Source organism: Martes martes, assembly GCF_963455335.1.
Source record: "Martes martes genome assembly, chromosome: 5".
Lineage (NCBI taxonomy): Eukaryota > Metazoa > Chordata > Mammalia > Carnivora > Mustelidae > Martes > Martes martes.
In genome coordinates this window covers 133212067-133237159 of record NC_137892.1, presented here as the reverse complement: position 1 = coordinate 133237159, position 25093 = coordinate 133212067, and the positions used below count along the sequence as shown (strand labels likewise).

The 25093-nt window shown below is 39.1% G+C and overlaps 1 protein-coding gene across 2 annotated transcripts in view; it reads right to left on the bottom strand.

Moving 5' to 3' along the window:
- The window catches only part of OXCT1 (3-oxoacid CoA-transferase 1), a gene marked incomplete at its 3' end in the record, with an annotated part of 125471 nt that overhangs the window by 2808 nt on the left and 97570 nt on the right, over positions 1-25093 (bottom strand). Inside the window, exons 14-16 of one of the 2 annotated variants that reach the window (XM_080803960.1) lie at positions 16249-16338; positions 6622-6702; positions 2028-2129 (exon numbers count right to left, since the gene is read on the bottom strand). In XM_080803960.1, coding sequence (XP_080660086.1) covers positions 2028-2129; positions 6622-6702; positions 16249-16338 — 273 coding nt within the window. Of the gene's footprint in view, positions 1-1943; positions 2130-6621; positions 6703-16248; positions 16339-25093 lie in introns of those variants that run through there. The other variant, XM_080803959.1, reaches the window with a different exon arrangement.

Below are 25093 nucleotides of genomic sequence, written 5' to 3'. Positions count from 1 at the left end.
TATGCAACAACCTAGTTGTCTAACTATTCCCTTCTAGAATGCTTATCTCCAGATATACAGTGAAGACTGAGTGGGCCTTTCCTCAAGAAGAAATTTTGACTGACTGACATAAACTCACATATAGAGGAAAATGCGACCTATGCAGTAATAACCACATGGAATAGCTTCTGAAGTATGACATGAAACACCTTCTGAATGATCAAGAAGTGTTATCCTCAATGTGCTTTTATGATTACATGTATTTTATTGATAACCCAGCTATTAAAGAGAACAAGTTATTAATTAGAGCATTCCAGTCCCTAGCATTACAGAAAAACAATCATCATATGTGATTTCATCTGTCGGGGTCTAAAGAGATGCCATTGATCATCAGATCCTCAAAAGTGGGTCCTTTTGTTGAGACAGTTCAGCTGCTCCCACACATTGTCATTTTCAGGACAACAGGAACATACTAATTAACATTTTTATCTCAACGCCCTAATTTGGAGGAAACAAGATCGATCACAGGCTCATGTCAAAAGAGAAGGAGGGGTGATACGGTAATAAAATGGAAACCAAGAGGTATTTTTCGGTGCATTGAGACATGGAAACTTGCACTTAAAAAAAAAAATAAAAGCGCAAAAACAGTAAAGCTCCACCTTGTTCATCCTGACGTATCCACATGAATGAAAAAAAATAATAACAATAAGGGTCCTTTCTTTGCATATTCTCTTTTGTAGCCAAGAACTGAACATGATGTGGATCTCAAAATTGTTACCTGATGATGAAGAGGTGAATTTATTCACATAGGGAAAAAACATAAAGAAGAGCTGATATGTAAAATTGTTTGCTTTTATCACTGGGGTAAGGAATTCCAAATAGTTAAAGTATGAACAAATCTCATTTCCCCCCCTGAGGTTATTGAAAAGCTAATTAAAGATGTGCTTTTTGTGCGAGGTATTGCTGACAGACTTCTTTTTTCCAAAGGGAAATTCAAAAAAGGTTAATAGACAAAGACCCTCATACAGTACCAAAACAATTATATGTGGATAATGAATTATGCAGCAGAATTGTTTTTACAGGAATTTGTTATGCACTAATAGGTACCAGCCAAGCAAGAAGAAGTCTATGAAATCTATGCACGATTTCTCGAATAAGTTTTGTTAAATCACTTTCTCTAGGATGGGTAGTTTCAAATTTCTTCCCGTTATAAATATATTTCATTTTAACTAGTAAATCCCTTCTTAAAAAGGTATGTGAGAAGGAAATTCTTTTCTTTCAGTTCTTCAGAGACATTTCGCCTTTACTTTTGATTCACTTCCAGTGGACTGAGCCATCCTCTCAACTCCCATTAGGTAGGTGATCGGTGATTCATCAGCAAACACTGGCATTAAAGGGTGATTATTTATATTATAGTACTGTTCTCTTTGTTTTAAAAAGAGATTTGTGGGTTTCTTAAATGTATACTCCCCTGATGTATATGTGCTTTGTAAGTCTTAGTTTTTATGAACTAGGTTTTTTTCTTTAAATGCAGGATACACCTATTTTGTGACTATCAGTCAGTGTCAGAGCTCATCCTTCTAATACGGTCCATGGATAGAATAATCAGGCAACAAAGTTAATCAAAGAGAGAGCCATAAGCCACAGCTGGGTCTAAAACAAGGCAGTATCATTTCTCCCTGTGTGGCTCACATTTTAGAGTTAATTTAGTCTAGCCACACTGATAGGTAACCAAGAACAAAGGATTGCAAGGGACTTTATAGAAAGTAGCTTAGAGTTCAAACTCCACCTTCTGCTTCCAGCAGCCCCTGGTGGTTCCTCCCCCTCCTGCTTCTGACTCCTGAGCCAAATGCTGGCTGGCCATGAGTCAGAGCCTGCTCCTGCTCCCACCTGCTCTCATCTGAAGGCACTCTCCCTTTTCACTCCTGTTCTCTGTAAAGGTCAACTCCAAAAATGATCACAAATTAATGGTTCATGTCCTGTAAACACCCATTAATCAAGCTCATGATATAGGACAAGTGGCTGGATTTGTTCACAGAAATACTTACTGCAAAATCACACCCAGTGCTCTTTTTTATGTCATCCACGGTCAGGCCTTCCCAGAGTTCAATCAGAGTCAGTCCTTTTTTGTTATCCACATCAAATACAGCCTGTCAGAATAAAGAAAATGACAATGACAATTTCTATCACAGTAATAATTTTATAACACAAAACAGAAATAACCTCTCGAGTTCTTAAAGGAGAGACAAGACCCAGGACAAAAGACTCTGACAATCAGCAATGAGAAAATGTCAACTCTAACGATTATATTTTGGTGAGAATAAATGCCAGCTCCCTAATCGGCAATTAGCTGTGGAACATTGTTGATGCCAGAAAATAAATGAGTGTTGACTATTGATGGCACTTGCCACTTTTGTAACCAGTTGTTGTTGTTGTTGTTTAACTACCTTCTTTTAGTTAGGTCTAACACTTCTGGTCAAAATTTCAATTAGAAAATGATGATGATTTGAAGAAAGAAAGGAATGAAGAAAAGTGGGGACAGAAGAGAAATGTGGAAGGCGAATGCACAAGGATGGCGGGGAAAGCTAGTCAACGCTGCTGCGTAAAGAGTTACAGGAAATAAAAGAAGGCAGGCACTTGGAAGTCCTGACGAGTCACTATAAAGGGGTAGTACTGCTGATGCTGAAAGACCCCCAGGTAAGTATTAAAACTTTGCCTTTAAGTCCTGTGAAGACACACAGGTGCAAGAGGACAGCATGAGAATCCCCCTCTGGTATGCACCTCAAATGAAGATGCTTGTGTTTGGGACAAGCACGGGAAGACTAACCAGCGCTCTAAACATTCCTTTACAACATTCTGGTTGGTAACACCAGGTAGTACCAATTGGTACAGTGTGACCTCAGCAGGCACATTCAACCTGCCGTATCTGATTCAGGGCACCCGTTGTCATAATGCAATATGACAACCTGAGTGGGAGGGACCAACGAAGTCATTTAGTATAAACTCCCACTCAGGAAAAAACATTCTTCTGAGATGGTCACTGGGGCTCTGCAGGGAAGCTTTCTGTGTCAGGAGGCTCACTTGGCTCGTGACAGATTAGACTATGGCTGGGAAGCTCTAACCGTAGGAGCCCTCAACTGCTTCCCTCTGACTGTCACTCGCTAGGTCTTCAAGTTGTCCTCCAGGGCAACAGGACTACTCTCTCTCTAGGCTTCCACGGCTAGTTTCATTTTACCCAGACTTAATGTTTCCCATATCTCTTCCGTCCGTCCTCCAGATTTACCTTACATTCAACTGTTTTTCGCAGGCTGATCTTGATTTTCAGCTAGCTTGAAATCAAACTCTAAATTGCCATTTTATTTTTTTAAATTTTTTTATTTAAATAAACATATAATGTATTTTTATCCCCAGGGGTACAGGTCTGTGAATCGCCAGGTTTACACATTTCACAGCAGTAAATTGCCATTTTAAATACACTCCTGCTTAGAAGACTAATATGAAGACACAGCCACATGTAGAGGAAAACCCTGGCTTTTGAGGTGTACTGGAAGTCCAGCTCTGCCACGTGCTAGCTAAGTGGTCTTTGGTGAACCTGTCTTTGCAAGTACACATGGATATCAAAACACCCCACTTCCCAAGATTGCTATATAGGACAAATAAAATAAACATACTCTGAGCACCTGGAATCATGCCTAAGACTCAGAAGGGGCACCATACCTGCACATTCCTTCCTCTTAATAGCTTAACTTATTGTCACTTGTGTGTGAACTCAAGTCAAAGACCTGAAATGCTTATTAATCTCCAGTTAATTGATTTTTTTCCCCCATAAGCAAAACATTAAGAGGACGAGTGATACCTGCATTCTGTTTGATAAATTCACAGAAAACTTGGTTGATTTTACTGGAAAAGAGGATTTAAATTTTGGAGGAAATACTCTGCCAAACATCCTTTTTGTTTACACAAAAAAATGTTCCTAAAGAAACCTTTTTTCAGCAGAAATATATGTTTTGAGAGGGCAGAAAACGGTCATTTAGGAATGTCTGTGTGCTGCATTAGATTATTTAATTCCAAAATGACAACTTAAAAATTTTTTTAAATGGATCCTTTTGTTTTGCAGAAAACGTGTCTGGGGCATTATTCACACTGATTTTCTTTCCCTTGCATTATGAACAGCTATAAATTTATCAAAATGGAACAAATTTTTTTAAAAAGGAGCCTCCAGATTGTGTTATTAAGAATAGGCAGGAAAGGGATTTGAGGAGAAGATAACTGTGATATCATGAATATAAGGCTTCAGTGATCAGGGAGATAAAATCTATGGCAAATTGACTTACTGTTTTTAAAAACTTTTAACACCTTTATCAAACCCTAATTAGCTCTCAAGGTCGTATACTAGGAAGCCAAGCATCTATTATTAAAATGAAGGAAATTTACTTTTGAAATATTTAGGAAGATTCCATTTAGCAGTATAAAGTATAAACAAAGCCTTGATAAAAAATGGGAGACTCCATTACAGATAAAGCAGTTAATCATAGCCCAGATGCTGTCAAGGAAAGCATCTTTCACAATCTCATTCTAGCAGTACAAAACTAGGAAATCAGGGTCAAAACATCTCCAAAGCCTCTTTCAAATGGCAAACCAATGGAATTTTCCTTAGAAGTTGAAAATGGAATTCTAGTCCCATGTCTGCCATGGCAGGGCTGAACACATTCATTGCCCTTAATGGCACTGCGTTCTAATTCACTCCTTCAACAAAGATTTATTGAGCACATACTGCATCTAGAGCACAGGGGTAAACATGCACCATTCCCTTCCCGGAGGTTCCACAGCTGCCTTTCCCTCTGCCCATTTTTTGCTATCATCTACAGTACAGGCTCCAATTATCCCCACATGCTAATGATGTCCACAGGTTTAGTCCAATACTGACTTCCCCTCTGAGCTCCAGATCCACGTCTCTATTTGTTTACCAGAAATCTCTGCCTGGAGGGGTTCCTGGGTGGCTCAGTTGGTTAAGCATCTGTCTTCTGCTCAGATCCTGATCTCAGGGTCCTGGGATCCAGCACTGGCATCACATCGGGCTCCCTGCTCAGTGGGGAATTTGCTTACCCCTCTGCAACCCCCCCACCCTTGCTCATGGGCTCTCTCTCTCTCTCTCAAATAAATAAATAAAATCTAAAAAAAAAAAAAAAAAAAAAAAAAAAGATCTCTCACTAGATGTTAACATATTCAGGAACAATCAAACTGAGTGTGTCCAAACTGAACCCATTCTCTTCCTACCTCCCACTGCTCCTCCCCGTCTCCTCCCACAGCATGGGCTTCATGAGGAAATCTTAGGAAGACCCTCTGCTGCAGCAGTCATACCCAATTCGTCAGCTCGCTAGGTTGGGTCCATCTGAGTCTTTCAGATCTGTCCTTCTGTCCTGTGGCTTAAAACTCTGATATTTCTGGCCTAGATCACTGCAGGAGCCCTCTAACTGGACTCTGTCTCATCTCTTCTCCCCGTACTCTCTTCTTCTTTTCAAAGTAATGGATTCTTTTCAGTAAATCTTGTCACCACAGTTTGGGAGGGGCTCAAGAAGTGGTAAGACTCAGGGAGTAAATGGTGAAATAAAATATTCTGCCCTTTCATCCAACTTCTATTCTCTGTAAGTCATCTTTATGGAATTCCACATAAACAGTCCTAGGGGAAGGCATCATTTAGAACAGAATGCTTTTCAAATGTGGCTCTGTAAGATATTATGAACCCCCCCCCCACAGGGCTGCTTTAGGGCACTTCTTACCACACCTCAGTGAGGGGCAGCAAACCAGCCGAATGCCAGGATGCTATCCCTACGGCTCTTGGCAAAAGGAACAGCACCCGAACCAGCCCTGACACAGGTAATTTGGGTTTTTTGCTTTAGCCAAGTTATTGAATCAAAACGATGCCCTCCTAACTCACACTGCAGAGTTATGTCATTCCAGCATTCTAGGTTCATATCTGGGCCAGAAAAATGACTACAGACAACTGTCGGTGAGGCTGCTCTCAGATCTGAGTCATTTCCAGTTGTGCCATTAGCCAACATTTTCCATCTAAGAAGAAAATCAAGAGAAGCACGAACATGGCTGGTGTGTTCTGAAGTCCACCTTATAAAAGAGAGTTGAAAGCATGCAAGAACCAGAGAACAAATTTCTTGGCTCACTGTTGGACTTCCACTGCAATTTGAACCCAAATATTAAAACCCAATTTTGGCTGACTTTCCCAAAACGAAATCCAACAATTTGCACTTGTGATTTGGGAAAGCAAAGAAGAAAGGTAGGAATGATTAATATATTGTTAACTTTATATATATCATCCATCTTAGACATCTTAATTGTCCAAGTAAAAGGATGAATAAAACTTTCCTTTGGTTATACATACTGTCAAAGTTACCAAGGCCAGCAGTTCAAGTCTGTATATGGGTATTTCCAGAGTAGCATGCTAAGAATTCTACATTTAGAAACATTAAATTGATGAATTATCCTATTCAGTCTACTCATGGATTAAATTAATCCTATGACTACCAACACAACAGTTTTAGAGGGTAACAAAACAAAATTCTAAAAATGCTTATAAATTTAAAAAGTGGTGGCAGGCATTAGTGGGAATAAAAACAGACACCGTACCTTTTCAGTAATGATGCGGTTGACACATTGCTTTCCAGTCAGTGGCAATGTACATTTCTCCATGATTTTATGTACATTTCCCTGTTTTAAAGAAGGAATATCAAAAAGAGTAGTTAGGGACCAATTCTTGTTTAGAAGGAGAATAACCAAAGGACAAACAGGAACCATCAGAGAAATTGTCTCTTAGGTACAAGCTGTTCCCAAAATGTTTGCACAGTCACACTTCTGCTTTCTTTCTGAAGACAGCTTCTGTCTCTAAAATAATTTAGGAAGAATACCAAATGAATAGCCAAAATCATAAATGATTTAGTTGGGAAACACCTTGCCACAAATTGGACTTCTCAAGTCTCAGTATTCATATCCCATAATGAAAAATTTCACTTCTCGTGCCCTGCTTATTTTTTCTCTTTCAGGGAATGGTCTCCTTGACAAACACGAGCTATTATTCACCAAGGAAAGGAAGCACACATAAAACACGAATGTCTAATACCCTTTTTAAAATTAATTTGGTTTGCTAGAAAAGTAAAACATATGTGAAAACAGCACTGCCTAGCCTCCCTCCCTTACTTTTAGACCTGTTCTCAACAGGAATCCACTTATTGTTATTTTTCTTAGCATTTCCTATCTCTACACATTTTTCCTGTTACCTCTTCATTTTTAAATATTGTCTTTACCATGCTCTTTCTTTTTTTTTTTTTCTTTAAGATTTTATTTATTTGTTTGACAGAGACACCACGAGAGAGGGAACACAAGCAGGAGGAGCAGGAGGAGTGGGAGAGGGAGAGGCAGGCTTCCCACCAAGTAGGGACCCCGAAGTGGGGCTCGATCCCAGGACACTGGGATCATGACCTGAGCCGAAGGCAGCCGCCTAACCGACTGAGCCACCCAGGCACCCCCATGCTATTTATTTCTTGATTAATCCATTTTGGACAGTATCTACTAACTTTTTTTTTTTAAGATTTTATTTATTTATTTGACAGACAGAGATCACAAGTAGGCAGAGAGGCAGGCAGAGAGAGAGGAGAAAGCAGGCTCCCTGCTGAGCAGAGAGCCCGATGCGGGGCTCGATCCCAGGACCCTGAGCTCATGACCTGAGCTGAAGGCAGAGGCTTTAACCCACTGAGCCACCCAGGCGCTCTCTAACCTTTCATTACAGCCCTTGAAGACTTAACTCTCTTACAAAATCCCAAACTCCTCCATCATCTGCAGTTCTTCAATAGAGCTGTGTCACAATTCGTAGTTAACTCCGTGGTTAGAATGTACATGGTTCTACCTAAATGACTGTGTCAAACTGTTCACTGCCGGGCAAGGCAGTGTAGTCCACCAGGCTTATATTCACATGCCCATACGGCTATTTGCTTTTCCTGGTGTTTGTCTGAGCCTCATTTTGCTCATTCGTAAAAATGTGTGAGCTGGCTAAAATTCGTATTTTTTTCAAAGTTTCTTTTAGCTACTGTACCCTTTCTTCAAACATAAAATAAAAAGGGACTAAAAGTAGAAAGCAAGTAAAGCGTTGGGCAAAGTCAGTGAAGAGGAGTGGGAGGTACTGGCTTCCAGTTACAGAATGAATAAGTCGTGGCAATAAAAGACACAGCCTAAGGAGTATAGTCAATGATAACAGTACTAGCGATGTAGCAGTGTCTCAGGACAGATGGCAGCTACACCTCTGGTTAAGCACAGCATAATGTACAAACTTGCTGAATCACTGTGTTATACACCTGAAACTAAGGTAACACTATGTGTCAACTATACCCGCAAAAAAAAAAAAAAAAAGAAAATAGTGGAAAGCAGGTTTCCCCCCCTTATCTCCCATCCTCCAACCCCCATCCCCACATCCCAGGTGTGGAGGCGGCCTCTGGGACACGTATGGAACACACTTGAAACAATAGCTCTGATGATCTATCTGACTACAATTATGATTAAGGTCCTTTCCAAGTATCAAGCAACAGGAGCTTAAATTAGTATTTCCCTTGAGGCTGAAGGCTACCCTATCATATTCTAGATCTTCTATTAAAAAAAAAAAGGCAAAATGCTTCTATTGCTTCTTTTTGGATCTGAAAACACCCCACATGATGTCATCATCTTTAGCCATCTGACTGTTTTACTACTAAAATATGTACCTGCTCCCTAGTTTATCTTTCTCTCAGGATTTCTGTTAGACCAAGTATATAGTCTTAGGCAAGGACTTTCAGATAACTAAGATTAATTAAGAAGATTTTGCTCCTTCATAAACTTTCAACTCACCAATGCACCAATAATTAAAAGGTTTTAGTGTACTTAACTCAGTGCGTGGCATAAAAAGCATTCAGTATTTTTTTGAATAAATGAATGGGTAGGAAAATGGAAGATCTACTGGGAATCCCAGACGGATTTCAAAAAGATACACTCTATTACTTTAATTTAATCAAAATGAGTGTGAAATACATATAAAATGGATAGACATTACACCTTTAATAACAAGTTATATGCTCTGGATCTTACTGTATAAGAACATTCATAACTGTAGAAATAAAAACCTCATTTTCACTTCATTTTTAATGCTCTATTTTCCCTTCCAGTTTCAAAGGAAGTCTGCACGTGTCAGAGAAACTTAATTAAAGAGCTGAAATTAATGATGAATATTCAAGCTTGTACAGTTGTCAGGTCTCCTTACATTTAATATAACTCAAATAAGGCATGTCACAATGAATTGAAGGCCTGCCTGGGAACAAAGTGAACAATCTGTGGGCCTCTGAACAACAGTTTTTGCAGGGAGCTCTTACCTTGTTCTCATTTGAGCAAGATCTGCGTCTGGTGTGAAAGAAACGACTTGGATTTTCATGACCAACCAACTCCATTTTAGGAGGAATCAGGAATATCAACTGACAGAATTAACTGTGTGCTCCCAGTAGAGAGACCTTTTATAGACTATCTGCTGCATAAACAGTACAGTGTATGGTTAAGGGTGTGGACTGGAACTAAAGCACCCGGGGGTAAGTCTGGTTCTGCTCCATGCTGGCTATGCAAAGTTCCTGGGCTTATGTTTCCCCATCAGCCTTACCCCATGGGGTTATTGCAAAATGAGATGCAAAAAACTGATTCATCTCATGTTAAGTATCTGTCACTTAACAAGTGCTCAATAAACGTTAGCTACTATTGTTTATTATACAAAACATATTTACATTTCTACTATCTACCAGGGAATTCTTTAGGAGCTCTTAGGTTCCAATATGAAGTTAGACATATAATTGTGCAGAAAATGGTCTAACCACAATTCCTAAAATCACATATGGCTGACCTAGGAAACTGCCACCAAGTGCATTCTTGCAGGGAGAACAATGTTGCTAAAGGATTCCATTCACATTTAGCTCCAAGACACAACACAGATCAAGGAAAAAGAGAAAATGAGAGACAAAAAGATGAAAGAATGTCACAATTTCAATATTCAACAACAGGCTAGCTATGAAGCCAAAACAGGACTAACTCCCACTTTAGTGCTCTGTTCTACCATGCCAGGCTGAGCCTTACAATGTGGAATGGCAGCTGCATAGATTAATGATTCACAAAGGAGGAACAAGTGCTGAGTTTTTAACATTTAAAAATAAATCCTAAAAGAGAGATGCAGGATAGTGCGGTAGCAAAGAACACTGTCTTAAGGGTCCAAAGACCCATTTATGTTTCTCTTGCATCTGCCTTTGAACGGTCATTTGGTCCCTTCAATTCTTTGTGCTATGGTTTCCTCTACAATGGCCTTGTCTGCCTTACCTGATCACTATAGCAATCAAACAAAATGTTCTGAAAGTGCAGTAAACTAGGAGGAGCGGAACCACACACAAATATTTAGGGTCAGTGGGGTTGGTGCCTCCTTATCGTTCTGCTTCTTTCTATCTTTCCTCACGAAGAAATGCCAGAAAAGGCAGAGGAATGGATACAAAGTGTAGCATTAAAATGCTTTGACCAGCCTCGAGGGCTCCTGATTTCACTATGCCCTTATACTTGCTAACTTCGTCATAGCCTTGACAAAGAGCTAAATCTCTTTTCTCCACCTGCTTCTCCAGTTTTTCTCTTTTCCCCCCCTTGGTCACTTACAGGCTTCATGGAAGCCCTGGGAAGCCACCATTTTCTTTTTAAATGATTTAGTGTCTCCAGTACTTTCAATTACTTGCTTCATGGTGATCTCTAATTCTTTAGATAATTGTGTGAAATACTGCACCTAAATTCTTTAGCAACAAACAACTCTGGTTAAATGATAATAAATCCCCCTTGTTACCATGACGGTAAGCTTTATGTTACCACAATGAACTTAATCCCAAACAACAAGCTCTCTTTTTCACAACACAATGATTTTTGCATTTGATAGCAGCATTTTATTCACCTGAGGCAATGGAGTGTGCATGTAGTAAGGTTTTGCTTTACATAAAACGCCATTTTATGCCCATCTTTTCTGTTAAGTGCTTTTTAAATGTGGCTGCAGTGTATTTCTTCTTTCAGGAAACTTCCTTGGGAAAGCCCTAATGATCAAGTACAGAAATGGCAAATTCTAGAAGTTGGTTGCTCCTTAAGAGACAGAGTCTTAAGGCCTTCGTTCATGCTACCTGAACCACACTCCACCGCAGACTCCATCACCCCACATTCAAGACCCTAGTCTTCAAGACATGGGGTGTGAATATTGTAATTCTGATTGAAGGAACTCCAACAGAGCTAGAGCTGTAAAATACCACATGACTGAGCATCTAAGGCCCACCGGAGGCTGCTGTCTCGTCCCAAGATATGTACTTGTACATTCCCAACATCTCTGAACCCACGAGGAGAAGCACAGCTAGCAGACTTCTGTGATGGGGCTTACAAGACTTTGGGGAGATACATAAAGGTATGATCAAAGGGAGAAGCAAAGACATCTCAAGACTGCAGTATGAAACATACAAATTTGTAAGTCAAGAGAGGAGCTGAGTGAATTATGGTTAGTCCCCCTCTTCTGCCTACTCAGTCCTAAAACTGCAAGGCCTGCATTAATGCACTGAAAAGAGGCACTACATAAGCTGAACTTGACAAGAGAATATTCAATACTTCGTCTGCTGGCACAGTGAAACCTAGGACAGATCTCTCTCTGTGTTTTTGCCGAAATATAAAAGAAGCCTGAATGTCACTGTCCCTTGCCTTTCCTTCTCCCCACTGTTCTCGATATTTAAATTAAGGGAAAAAGCATGTATAAACATACACACACAAACACACACCTCACAGGGAATGTGGTATTACAAAACACATGGACTGTCAAATCGCTATGAAGATTGAAAAGAAAACACAGAAAAGAAACATGAAATTGGCTAACTAAAGAAAATCAGGATATACAGGGTAAAGGACAAGATGCTATTATTCACACTGAGTTTATACTCCTGGGTATTTTTGGCCTTTACACCGTACCTATTTGGCAGGGATTCCAATAATCCACAAAGGACTTGAGCAGAAAGACTCAGCTAGCTCTGAAGTAGAGAACCGTTGCTATTACAAATGGTTTTTATATGTGGATGTAATAACCGTTTGTGGTTACAGGCACATTCTCAAGGGGAAGGCTAACCAAATGAGATGGTACATACAGCAAGGCATTTCCCTGAAAACAGTCTTCAGGGCTTTGAGATCTTAGAATAGAAGGCCATTTTTCTTACATGTAACACAAAAATCTTTATCACAGCCTTTTATTTTCTCTCTAAAGACTGCATCCTATGATCTCTAGCCTAAGAATGGCACAGCCCAGGCATGAACAGGAATGACTTTCTCTTTCCATTCATGAATTGCTGTTGGACATCAGAAAGCTTCTCTGTGAGCTAGTTTTCCTTTTAAGAACTGTGGATGCTCAAAGCCTCAGAATTTAGAGTTATTAGCTTAATTGAATTTCTATAAGACATTTTAAAGAGCTTTATTGGTTGTTGGACTGTGTTCTGCTTTTTTTCTTTTCCATTATAAAATTTTTCTTGGCAGGCATTTCCATCATGAATGGAGAAATAAAAAGGGAAAACCATGTAAGGATTTCTATTTTTTAAAGGTAAATATTTTTTTCCTAAGCAGATCCTAGCCACAAAATAGTCTCATTAACAAACTATAAAATATTGACAAGCTTCTTTAAATGAAAAAAAAAATTAAACCAGCTGAAACTGTGTTAATTATAAATTATTCCAACAAAGAAATACTTTATTTACCTTGGATACTTCTCAATGCTGCTGAAAATTAATCCAAGAATGTTCCTCAGGAAATAATTAAAAAAAAAAATCTTTCACATTTGTTGGCCTTTGGTAACACATTTGGTCCAAAATAAACAGGACTAATAAACCTCATTTACTTTATATAATTCCTCTCCATATAATTCCTCTCTAACGTAAAACCACATTCAAGATTTCTATTTTGTTATCAGATACAGATTAGATGTAATCAAAACCTTATTCATAAAGACTTATCCCCAACATCCTAACAATATAATTATGATTCTTTTCATCCTTTCAGAATCCAGACCTCCTACTGTAAAATAAAATCTAAACCTCCTTTAGAAAGAGGGCTTTCATTTATGTTCTCTAAAATAGGTACCCGAGCTTTGCTTGTTTCCAATAAATGACAACCATGACTGAATTTCTCTGCTTTTGTGCTCTGAAAGTTATACCCTTAGGAAATATTTCCAGTACACAATACTGAGAACAAAGCACTTTCTTTTATATTGTTAGTGGTAATGGTACCTGCCAGACAAAAAAGGTTATTAGAAAAAAAATGGGGGCCCAAAGGCAGGATACATGGATTCTCAGCTTGTTTTTGCTCCTAATTCTGTACTTGACTTTTACAGGAATTTTCAACCTCTGTGGCACTGGGTTTGTTTTCCTTTGCAGGGGACCCTCCTCACAGAACTATTGTAATGATGAGATAGGGAGGCAGGAGTTGTGAAACGGCTTTGAAAAAGTTAAAAGTGCTCTTACATGTTCAAAGTCTCAGTATTATTTGAAGAATTAACCAATTCAACAAGTATTTATTGAGTTCTAATGTGCATTAAACATGATACTCTTCAGCTCTTATAATGGACAGAGGCCCTTCCTTCACAGAACTTACATTCTGGTGGAGAAGGCGGTGAAGGTCCATCAGAAGAGGCAGGGGGACTTCTGTTTTATGGGATAGTTAGGGGAAAGCTTCTCTGATACTTTTGAGTAGAAACCTGAGTGAACTGAGGGGAGCAGGCCACGCAGGTCTGTGAGGAAGAGCATTCCAGGCCTCGAGAAGAACAGTTATTTTTGCAGGTAAATGTCTCACCAAAGCAAGGAGAGCCTTAGGGGAAATTTAAAAAGGGAAAGTGATCATTCTGAAACCTGAAGCTTCCAGAAAAGGGCAGATCTGGATGAAACTGGTGCAGAGTGTGCTCTGGTGAGGATGCAGCCTGTACGCTATTATGAACACAAGCTGGACCAAGCTGAATGGAGCTCCCGGCTCTCTCACACACCCGGACAAGTTTCTTAACCTGCCCACATCTCAGTCTTAAGAGGGGTACTGAGAAGCTAATGAGATTCAGTATATGCAATGCCAAGCACAGGGTGTTGTGCCTCATAAGGACTCAAACTGTTACTACTTTTCCTTCGTTTTCCTGCCAGTTTTAGAGGGCAGAAGAAGGACATATCAAGAAGCCTAAGAAAAAAGGTAGCTAGACACCAAAAAACTGCCTAGAAAGAAGAAAATAGTGAAAATATTTTGCTTTCATAAAAAGTTTTAAGTAGGGATTTCTAATCAAACGTTTGAAGAATCATTTCTTTTCCTGTTTCAGAAATTCTGGCTGAGATGAAAGAAAAGACTTTGGAAAAAGAGAACGGGGGTGGGGGGAGAGAATTTGCTAAATACAAGTCTAATGTTTTGAAAACGAATGCACAAAAATAATCTAAAATGAGTTGGACTTCAATGCCTATGCATCAACATTGAAGTAACAACAAAAAGGAAGTCAGAGAGTTTTCTCCAAATTAGACATCATGTTCCAGAAAAGATTTGGATTTGATTTGCATGCTTGGCATCCTTTTTGCCTCTGAAATGAAGTATTCTGGATGCTTTTGCAAGGCATCTCTCAGAAGTCACCTGCATTGGTTTCATTTCTATTGTTCCATATTTATGCTCTTCTGCTTCCTTTCCACTGTTTACAAAACAATTCATGATATTTTCATATTTATTACAGTTTTCACAACAAAACCATTTCATGGAACACATCACTCTGTAACAGAACTCCCTCTTGGGAAGCAAGACAGATGCGAATCTTCCAGCTCTATGCTCTCCCACGATGCTGCATCTCTAAATAAGAACAGGGCAACGGGTGTCTGGGTGGCTCAGTTGGTCAAGCATCTGACCCTCGATTTCAGCTCAGATCATGATCTCAAGCTCTTGAGATCAACCCCGTGTCAGGCTCCAGTGCTTGAGATTCTCTCAGCCCCTCTGCCCTCCCCGCTCATGCTCTCTCTGTCTCTCAGAAAAAGACAAGACAAACAAAAACAAAAACAAAAACAAAAACAAAACGCAAGGCAACTGAACTAACATTTCCATTAAAATTAGCAGGTCTCAAGGTGAGAACAGGTAGATTTTGTGTTAAAACTAAGAATTATAAAAAATAAGGGAGAATGAACAAAGCATAGACAATGAAGAGAGCACCACCCAGTATGAATTTTGCAAATCATCAGAAGCCCATGGATTCAGGTCAGAAAGGCAATTAAGCTCAGTTGGTTCAAAAACACTGAGTTGGGAATAAGGAGCAAAGTTTTACTGACAGCTCTGTAGTTAGAAGACTGAACTTTGGAATCATGGACACCTAGTTCTAATCTCAGTTCCACTAGTTATACGACCTCATGCAAGTAACTTAACTTCTCTGAAGCTGTTTTGAAACCATAAAAAAACACCTATAACAGGTTCATGGGCTTATACATGCAAATACACACATTGTGCTTAGTATACTGTCGATACACAGTAAGCTCAATAAATGGTAACTCTCATTATTGTAGCATGATGAACCATCACTCATCATCATCACAACCATTACCTGACCACCACCAAATGTAAGCTCCATGAGATCCATGACTTTAGTGTGGTTTGTCATTCCAAATAATAGAAGTACTTAACACATAATCAGTACTCAATAAATATTTAATGATTTATCAAAATAAAAGTACCTTACTTTTCAGAATAAGGACACTGCTATCATCAGTCCACCATTTTCACCCTTCCCAAAATGGCACTTCAGAGTCTTGGTAACAGTCCATATTATCCACTTGAAAATAACTGTTGTTGAAAGGCCACATTTTGTTGTGTTTTTCATTTTGCATGCAGAGAGCAACCACTATAATCATCTTTAAACCTGAATTGTAACATCTGCCCTGATACCTTTTCACTGAGTTTGAAGACATTATAGCTTTTACTCTTATTGTGTATGCAAATAATTAAGGAATACCCCACTGTTTCTTCTGTTCAAAGTTAAAGAACCATTTAGCTGAATGAGAATAAATAACTGTGTTTATTTGCAACCTTTCTCTCTAAAATATAAATGCTATCAATTTGGAAGAGCCAGAGAAAACAACAAAAACCACGGATGCGTGACGGGACATACAGGATTTTGGCATACTGGGAATTTCCAAACGCAGCACATGTTACCTTTGCAGAATGCTCCATGGTGACCACCACTTTGGTCTTCGCACTGGACACTAGATCCATAGCCCCTCCCATTCCTTTCACCATCTTCCCCTGCAAAACAGAAATGGAAAAGAAGATGTAATTATTTTTCTCTTCTTTTGGTATGTGGCAGAACAAAATTAACTGGCAAGAATAAGTCACTGGAATAATGAGTGAGAATAACTCACTGACCTTTATTGCTTAGTACTAGAACCTTTAGAATATTAATATTCTGTTATTCTATTATTCTATGATTGAAGGATAAGTTCAGGATGAATACTTTGAAGTCATTTTTATTACATGTGGCTAACGTTATTTTGTTGATGATATACTAGCAATAAGACAATCAGTAGATAAGAAAAATCTTAAGGGGTGCCTGGGTGGCCCAGTCCTTAAGCATCAGCCTTCAGCTTGGGTCAGGATCCCAGAGTCCTGGGATGGAGTCCCGCATCTGGCTCCCTGCTCAGCAGGAAACCTGCTGCTTCTCCCTCGCCCACTCCCCACTTGTGTTCCCTCTCTTGCTGTGTCTCTGTCAAATAATAAATAAAATCTTAAAAAAAAAATCTTAAAGAAAAATCTTAAGAACCATTTCAGAATTCTGGCACTATTACTACAATGATAGGAGATTGAAATTCACATACCCCTGACATCCACTTCCTTCTTTTTAAACACATAATCGGCACCACTGAGTCTTCAATTGCAAACACTTTCTAAAGCACTCTCTTGGATTTCCTACAGATTAAAATGTCATTAGGTAGTAGGCTAAGGCACTAAAGGTGTTTCTCTAGTAATCATTAATATGAAAAGGTGGGTCTGTCTTTCTAAAACTGAACATTTATCTTGCTTTTAGAAAAATAAGCCAAACAAAACAAAAAGTATATTGCTGTTAAGCAAAAACAGAAAACAGAAGCAGAGTTCAGGGCCTTTCAACATCACCATTCTATTTTTGTTCACTTGTCCATCTCCTCATTCATTAAACATTTAGCAGCCACATTCTATGGGCCACTCTGAATAATTCCCACTGTCTGTCCTGTCTCCTGGTTCAAGAGTCTCGGAAGAAGCAGGTATTGCCAGAGACGATGAAATAAATTCTTATTCAAGTATATTGAAGGGAAATATCTTCTAACATTGAAACCTCCTTAAAATTTATTTTTTTAACCCAAGTCCTCTTGATGATTTGACAGTAAACTCTCAGCTCCTTCTCCATACTTTCATAGTGACAAGTAGATGAGGCAATGCACTCACACCTGGCTTTCATACATAGAAGTCTCAAGTTCTCCAATTTCAGAAACATTTTAGAAGCCAATGCCAGCACCGCACAAACATGAATTAGGTATGCATTATATAAAGAAAAGGAGCAAGTGGTCAGGATGTCTTTGTGGTCCATCTCCGCTAAATGAGATGGGCAGTGGCTGGAAGTGGCTGTGGCATGGTGGCGGGAGAGGAGCAGGGAGCAGGACAGACATGGAAGGTACAAAGTAAGTCTGTCTTCAGACACGGACGTTTCAGTGAAGCAGAATATCTAGGTAATTTTATGCTTCTATGAGCCATGCCTTCATCCTTAGCTGCAATTTTAATAAGCTAGGCATATTATTTTCATAATATTTCTGTAGAGAAATATATATTCTCAACATTTATGGGATGAAATGTAAGTAATTCAGAGATGGAAGCAATCAATGTCTATCATAAACTCTAATACCAAAGAAGTTTGAGATTTTAGAGCATCAAAGGACATTAAAGCAAGTCCATTATAGAAATGAATTAACCTGTTGTGGTAAGAACATTCATCCAGTCTCAGCTTTCACAGTGTCCTTGGGAAGACTCTAAAGGGATAAGTGCTTGCAGAATGAAGAAGCCAAAGAAAAGGAGAAACTAAACTAGCATTTTAAAGACTCCTTGAATTTAAAAAAAAAAAAAATCCTTGAATTAGAATATACTAGAGGCAAATTTTTTTCACCTGGGGCACAACAATGATAGGTAAAAGCTTATGCCAACCTCTAACAAGAAGCTTGTCCAATTCAGATGAATCTGATTTATACATTTTAAATCATTGTCAATTGTTTAAGAAATATTTATAGAACATGTACTGAGTACAAAACACTGTACTGGCAGGAATATAAAAAGCTACAGAACATGGTAGAAGAACTGTCACTTTGTTTCTGCTAAAAAGAACATTCTTGCCCATATACATCAGCTCAGGAGCAGAATACCGGAGATCTGGCCCATGAATCCGCTGAACAACACTGGCAAATTCTCTGAACTATCTCTGAATCTGTTATCTATAAACCAAGAGTAAGAATATCTGCCCTCTCCTAAAGCTGTAATGAGGAGTATGAGATAATGTATGGAAAATTGCAGAATAAATAAAATTTATAAATGCACTGACATATATCATCATCCAGTGTATTTGGTTTACTGAGTGTCTAGTATGAGCTTGTCACTGTACTGGGTGCTAGAGTTAGAGATGACCACAGCAGGCCTCTTTTGCTCATAAACTTCATCATTGGGGGAGGAAAAGCATCCATGAATAATTAAGGAGATCTGGACCAATCTTCTTCCCTCAAAGACTTATTTATTTATTTGAGAGAGAGAGAGAGTAAGAGTGAGAAAAGGGGCAAAGGGAGAGGGAGAATCAGATTCCCTGCTGAGTGGGGAGCCTGACTCAGAGCTCAATCTCCATGACCTGAGCCAAAAATCAGGAGTGCGATGCTTAATCCACTCAGCTATCCAGGCACCCCAAATTTCCTCCCTCTAAAAGAAGCCTTGCCACAACTCCCTCATCCCCAAGAACCTGGTGCTCAGTGCCTCCCCCCTCCTACCCTGGCACCTTTGCTAATTAGTCTGTGATTATAACACAATGAATTCCAACTTTTTTTTTTCCATCTTGTAAGTGCTTGGATGAGTGAGGAGTGAAAGGATTAAACGGACGTAGGCATGTTCAAGTCCTAGCTGGGCAGTGAGGCCGCCAGGGCTGACTATGCCTGGGGAAGCAGGAGGGGGAAGAGGCGGCTGGGGAGTGGATCTCACAGAGGAGGTGCTTCCCCAGAGCAGGGTGCCAGATGGCCCAGAGAACAGCAGCATCACCTAAGAGAAAGTATTTCCAGCAGGTTAACAGGAACACCTTCAAATATTTGGTTTTCCTGCTTTTTAAAGTAAGTTCATTGTATGGGAGAAAGAAAATAACCTCTTCCCTTCCATTTCAGTTCCCAGGTGATTTCTGAAACAGAATCAATTACTAAAGGAAAACAGTTCATTCTATATATCCCAGCAGAAAGAAACAGGGTTAGATGAGACTTAACTCTCCAATGGTGGGAAATTCATCACTGCCCTTCAACCCACCTTAGCAGCCACTCTTTTGGGGCTCAACGACTTGTATTTCCTGGTCTGCACTGCAGCTAGGGGTGACCCCGTGTGTGAGCTCTTGACAATGGAGCGAGGAAGCGGATACCTGTGATTTCCAGGCCCCTTATGCTCTTTTGCCTTCTGCAATCTGGACATTGACATCCAAGGTGACCTTGGAGGATGATTGAGCTTCCTCTGTCCTTCGGGGTTTTTCAGGGTCTTTAAATCACTGTGTGCAATAGAGCCCACTTACTCAGAAACACACTGCACTGTTTGATATGAGTGAAATGCAAATGTATAGGGTGCTAAGCCACTGAAATTGGGAGTCCTATTCGTTATAGCAGCTATTGTGACTAATATCATGATGTGACGCCCAAGTGAGTTCTATGGAAGGGACAGAACTGGATGTAGAATTAGAACTGTTATAGCTGCGCAAGAGAGGAAGGAGCAGGCTTTTCGGAGGGACACTATATCTACTGCTCCCTGACAGAGGGGACTATGCCAGATACCAAAATTTACCTCTCTATCCACATGTCCAACACAATGCTTGCCAGTTTACAGAGACGAGAAACAGACCTCACAGCCATCTCTATCTCCCTCCTCAAAATCCAACAACCTATTTGACACACAAAACAAGGCACTGATAAAACAGAGAAGTTACGAAGCTAAAAATACACCTTTACATAAATGACAAGAGTGAAAGTGATTCTCAGAGAAAAATAGGCCTGTGATGCAGAAGAGATTCTGGGCATGATTGAAGCACTGGGCCAGGGTGACACAAAGTCTGCCTTTCTTTAAAATCTCATCAGCAAACATACATTTCTTGAATGGTGCAACTTTAGCTCTGAAATGTATTTTGGCTAGCATAAAGGAAAGATGATTGCTGGATACTCATTTCATGGCCAACTCATCTTTTTGCCATTAAAGACAGACTCCAGTATCAAGTATGCAAAGAACACAGCAATAAGATGAACTAGAAATGTTGTATGCTCTATTATGTCACACTTACAAATGTTTCTAAAAAGATACTGACTGAAGCATTATCCTCAACTCACGAATATTTTTTATTCAAGGTCAATTATAAACTAGATAGCAAAATAGGAATTAAGAATAAATAAAAGATACTAACTGAAGCATTATCCTCAACTCACGAATATTTTTTATTCAAGGTCAGTTATAAACTAGATAGCAAAATAGGAATTAAGAATAAAAGATGAATACGGTTATCTACTTTTTTCTAGAAAGTAGATTTAAACTGAAGTCAATATTTCAAATATATTTTACTTATTACTTTGATTCTACTTCCTAATAGGAGAATTTGAAAGAAAGTAGAAGAAATAATGTTAATAACATGACATTAAGAAAAAAACCTCAATGCACCCAAGTACAAATATTAAATTTCATTCCCAAAGACAGTAATTCAAACTCAAAACATCACCTTTGGTAATGTTTTAAGGTTTTTACAGAAAGGCAAAATGAATATATTTGAACAGTTCTGTGAAATCTTGTTTAAAATACAATATAAAACATACTAAAAATGATTCTTGCCATCACCTTTATCATTCATATATAGGTAGAAATGGCTTATTTGCAGATTTGTTACCTATATTCTGGTCTTAAGTGAGAAACAATGTACAATATACAGAAACAAATTTTTTTTGGTCATAGAATTTTTTTAAATTAACATATAATGTATTATTTGCCTGATGGGTACAGGCCTGTGAATCATCAGGCTTACACAGTTCACAGCACTCACCATATCACATACCATCCCAATGTCCATAACCCAGCCACCCTCTCCCTACTCCCCTCTTCCCAGCAACCCTCTGTTTTGTGAGATTAAGAGTCTCTGATGGTTTGTCTCCCTCCCGATCCCATCTTGTTTCATTTTTTCCTTCCCTACTCCTCAAACCCCCCATTTTGCCTCTCAAATTCCTCATATCAGGGAGATCATATGATAATTGTCTTTCTCTGATTGACTTATTTCACTCAGCATAATACCCTCTAGTTCCATCCACGTCATTACAAACGGCAAGATTTCATTTCTTTTGATGGCTGCATAGTATTCCATTATATATATATAGATAGATAGATATAGATATATATAGATATATATAGATATATATATCTATAGAGATATCTATATATCTATATCTATATATCACATCTTCTTTAACCATTCGCCTGTTGATGGACATCTAGATTCTTTCCATAGTTTGGCTATTGTGGACATTGCTGCTATAAACATTTGGGTGCACGTGCCCCTTTGGATCACTACATTTGTATCCTTAGGGTAAATACCCAGTAGTGCAATTGCTAGGTCATAGGGTAGCTCTATTTTCAACTTTTTGAGGAACCTCCATGCTGTTTTCCAGAGTGGCTGCATCAGCTTGCATTCCTACCAACAGTGTAGGAGGGTTCCCCTTTCTCCACATCCTTGCCAGCATCTGTCATTTCCTGACTTGTTAAAAATTTGTGGCCTTTTTTTTTTTTTTTAAAGATTTTATCTTTAAGTAATCTCTACACCCAGCATGGAGCTTGAACCCACAACCCTGTGATCAAGAGTCACATACTCTACTGACCAGGCCAGCCAGGTATCCCTACAGAAACAATTTTTAAAGCATTTTAAATTAATGTTATGTGACTTACTGGAAGATGTTAACTGACTGGAAGAAAAAGGGAAAGATAGCTATGGAGTGATTTAATAATAAAACTAGGTTTTGTGGCTCAATACTAAACATTAGAAAGTTCAGTACTCACCTCAATCCAAATGTAAGCCTCTTTATTTCTATCTCACTTCCCCATTATGAAATATTCTGCGAAAGAAAGGGCCTCTAAACACTCTCCTAGCTAAAGACTAGGAGTGAGGAAGATAAGAAATATAATACCAATATTTGTTTAAATGTAAAAGAGAGGTTAGAATTCCGTTTTAGAGAAAATAAAAGATTTACAATTTGCCTCAGTTTTGCCAAGTTATAACAAAGTTACAGTAGTAATATTTCCCTTTGCTGCATTGTACTTTGTATTCAAAACCAAGAAAAATGTGATTTTCCTTTCAAAGATTAATTGTATTTCCCAGGACAGGTGGACTGATCACGTAAACCAGCTAACATAGAGCTAGAAATATAATTGCAGTCTTTATTACCAGGTAAGTTAACAAAATCGTTTGTAACAAATCTCAGTTATCAATCATAATATGGGCTTACAAAAAGGAAAGCATGTAAAAAAGCAGCACTTCTACAAACTCAAAACTTCATTTAGTAAACTTTCTTATTCCTATTCTCTAGGGGACTTTGTTACATCAGCTCTCCCCCTGGCTCGTTTCTCTATCCTCCCCACTCCGTAGCTCCTCCCTGCTGATTTCTCGTGCTAAAATCTCCTTTCTGCCTTGACCATGCTTTCGAAGTGAGAACTACTCTCTCAGGTCTCTAACATTTAACTACCTGATGCAGTAGACATCTCGTGGGTTTACTTTACTATATTCCTGCACCTTTCTACTACATTTTATGCTTTTTTTTTTTTTTTTTAACCAGCTCCTTGAGATACTCCCCTGGTCTTCCTATTTCAAGGCTTTCCAGCTCCTTCCCAGCATCCCTTTTCCCACCCCAGCTTTGTGTGTTGGCCAACTTAAAAGTTCTGTCCTTGACCTTCTGCTCGTCTCCACTTTTTCTCCGACAGTGACTTCATCTGCTTTCCTGATATAAACTGTTCCTATCTCTAATGACACCTAAAGCCACATTTCCAGCTCAGATCCTTCCACCAAGTCTCAGACTTCAATAACCAAAAGTTTCCCAGTCTTCAGGTAGCACAATCTATAAGCTAATTCCCCAAATCTTTTCCCCTTATTCCTGGGCACAGTTAGACATTTCCCAGCCTTCCTGAGGTTAGGGTTGGTCATGTGAATAAGGTCCAGCCAACAGAGAGTGGGTGAGAGTGACATATAATAAATCCAGGGTTGGACCACAAAGCCTTCCAAGCACTATGGTTCCATGTTCTTTCCCTTTCTGCCAACTACATGTTGAAAATGGTGGAGCCATGGATAGAAGGAATCTGAATCCCCAAATCAGTGCACAGAGAGCTGCCCGCCAATCAGGGATACTCCTTTGGGTTCTGTGTAAGAAACCAAAACTTCTTTATGTTAATTTTGACATGCCTCTGCTCAGTATAGTCCAAATTAAATAAAGTGTCTTTTACCAAGTCAAATATCATCTACTTATTAACTCCCTATCTCAGCTGGTGGCCAACCATCCACATCAAGGTCCAAATCAGAGACTTCCTTATTTCTTACCTCTCCTTCATGATCTATGTGCAGTCAGCCATTCAATCACAAAGAACTCCAATTTTTCTAGTATTTCTTGACTTTTTGCCACCGAAGATCCTTGTGATGTCTCCCGAGTGCTATAACAACATCCCTAGTAGTCAACCTAAGTCCAGCCTTGTCTCTCTCAAACCTTTCTGACGGCCATGCAAATAATCTCTCTAAAATGAATATTTTATGTTATTCCTCTACTTAAAACCTTTCAGTAGTTCCCTAGTGTGCCAGGGCAGAGTCTAAACACCTCAGTTCGAATACGAGGCCTGGAACAACCTTGCCTCAACCCTCCCAAAACAGATCCATTTCTGTGTCGGGAATAGTGAGCTGCTTGCACATAGCATATGGCTTCACACTATGCCCTAAGCACCCATCCTCATTCTAGTAAGTATACTCCAGCTCACTCTTTATGTATCACATCTCCACTACTTCTTCCAGGAAGTTTCACAGGCCTCTGCTCCACCCCATCAACAAGGTTTGATTAGGGACCTCTCTTGGATGCTCCCACAGCATCCTTGCTTATCCCTATTGTAGAATCTGCCAAATGACCTGCATGAACATCAGGACTGATGTTCCACTGGCAGGTAGTGGTCAGGCCATACAGGCAGTTATAACTGAAATTGTTCCTTATGAGAGACACCCTAACCCCTCCTTTCCCAACTCCACCACCATCTAGCTACTGAAAATACAACAGTGGGCCTCCAAGACCCTATCCAGCTATAACTACCCTCTGTTCTGACTGATCATATTTATTCAGATTAAATCAGTGCCTATACACTAAAGAAATCAATTAACTTCACACAGAAAAAGTGAGTTCTGTTTCTAGCAATTAACTACCCTGATTCTCTCATTTTGTAAAAGTACAAATACCACTCGATAGTGTCTACAGAGTTCACTTATGAAACCTCATCATTCCAAGTAAAGAAAAAAACTGCAACGCACATAAAATTGATTGTGAATCATTAACTCCACCTTTGTATAGGAGATCAGTAAGCATTTATTAGGTGAATAGTTAGAAGTTTGAAACTTTCACATTTTCTTTTCCTAAGTTATAATCAATGGGTGACTAGGTCTCTTTTGGTTATAAATGAGGCACTTTGGATAGGTTAACTTCTTTGTACAAGATCAGACAGACTCACATTCTGTTCTATTTTACCAAATTAATAAAATGGA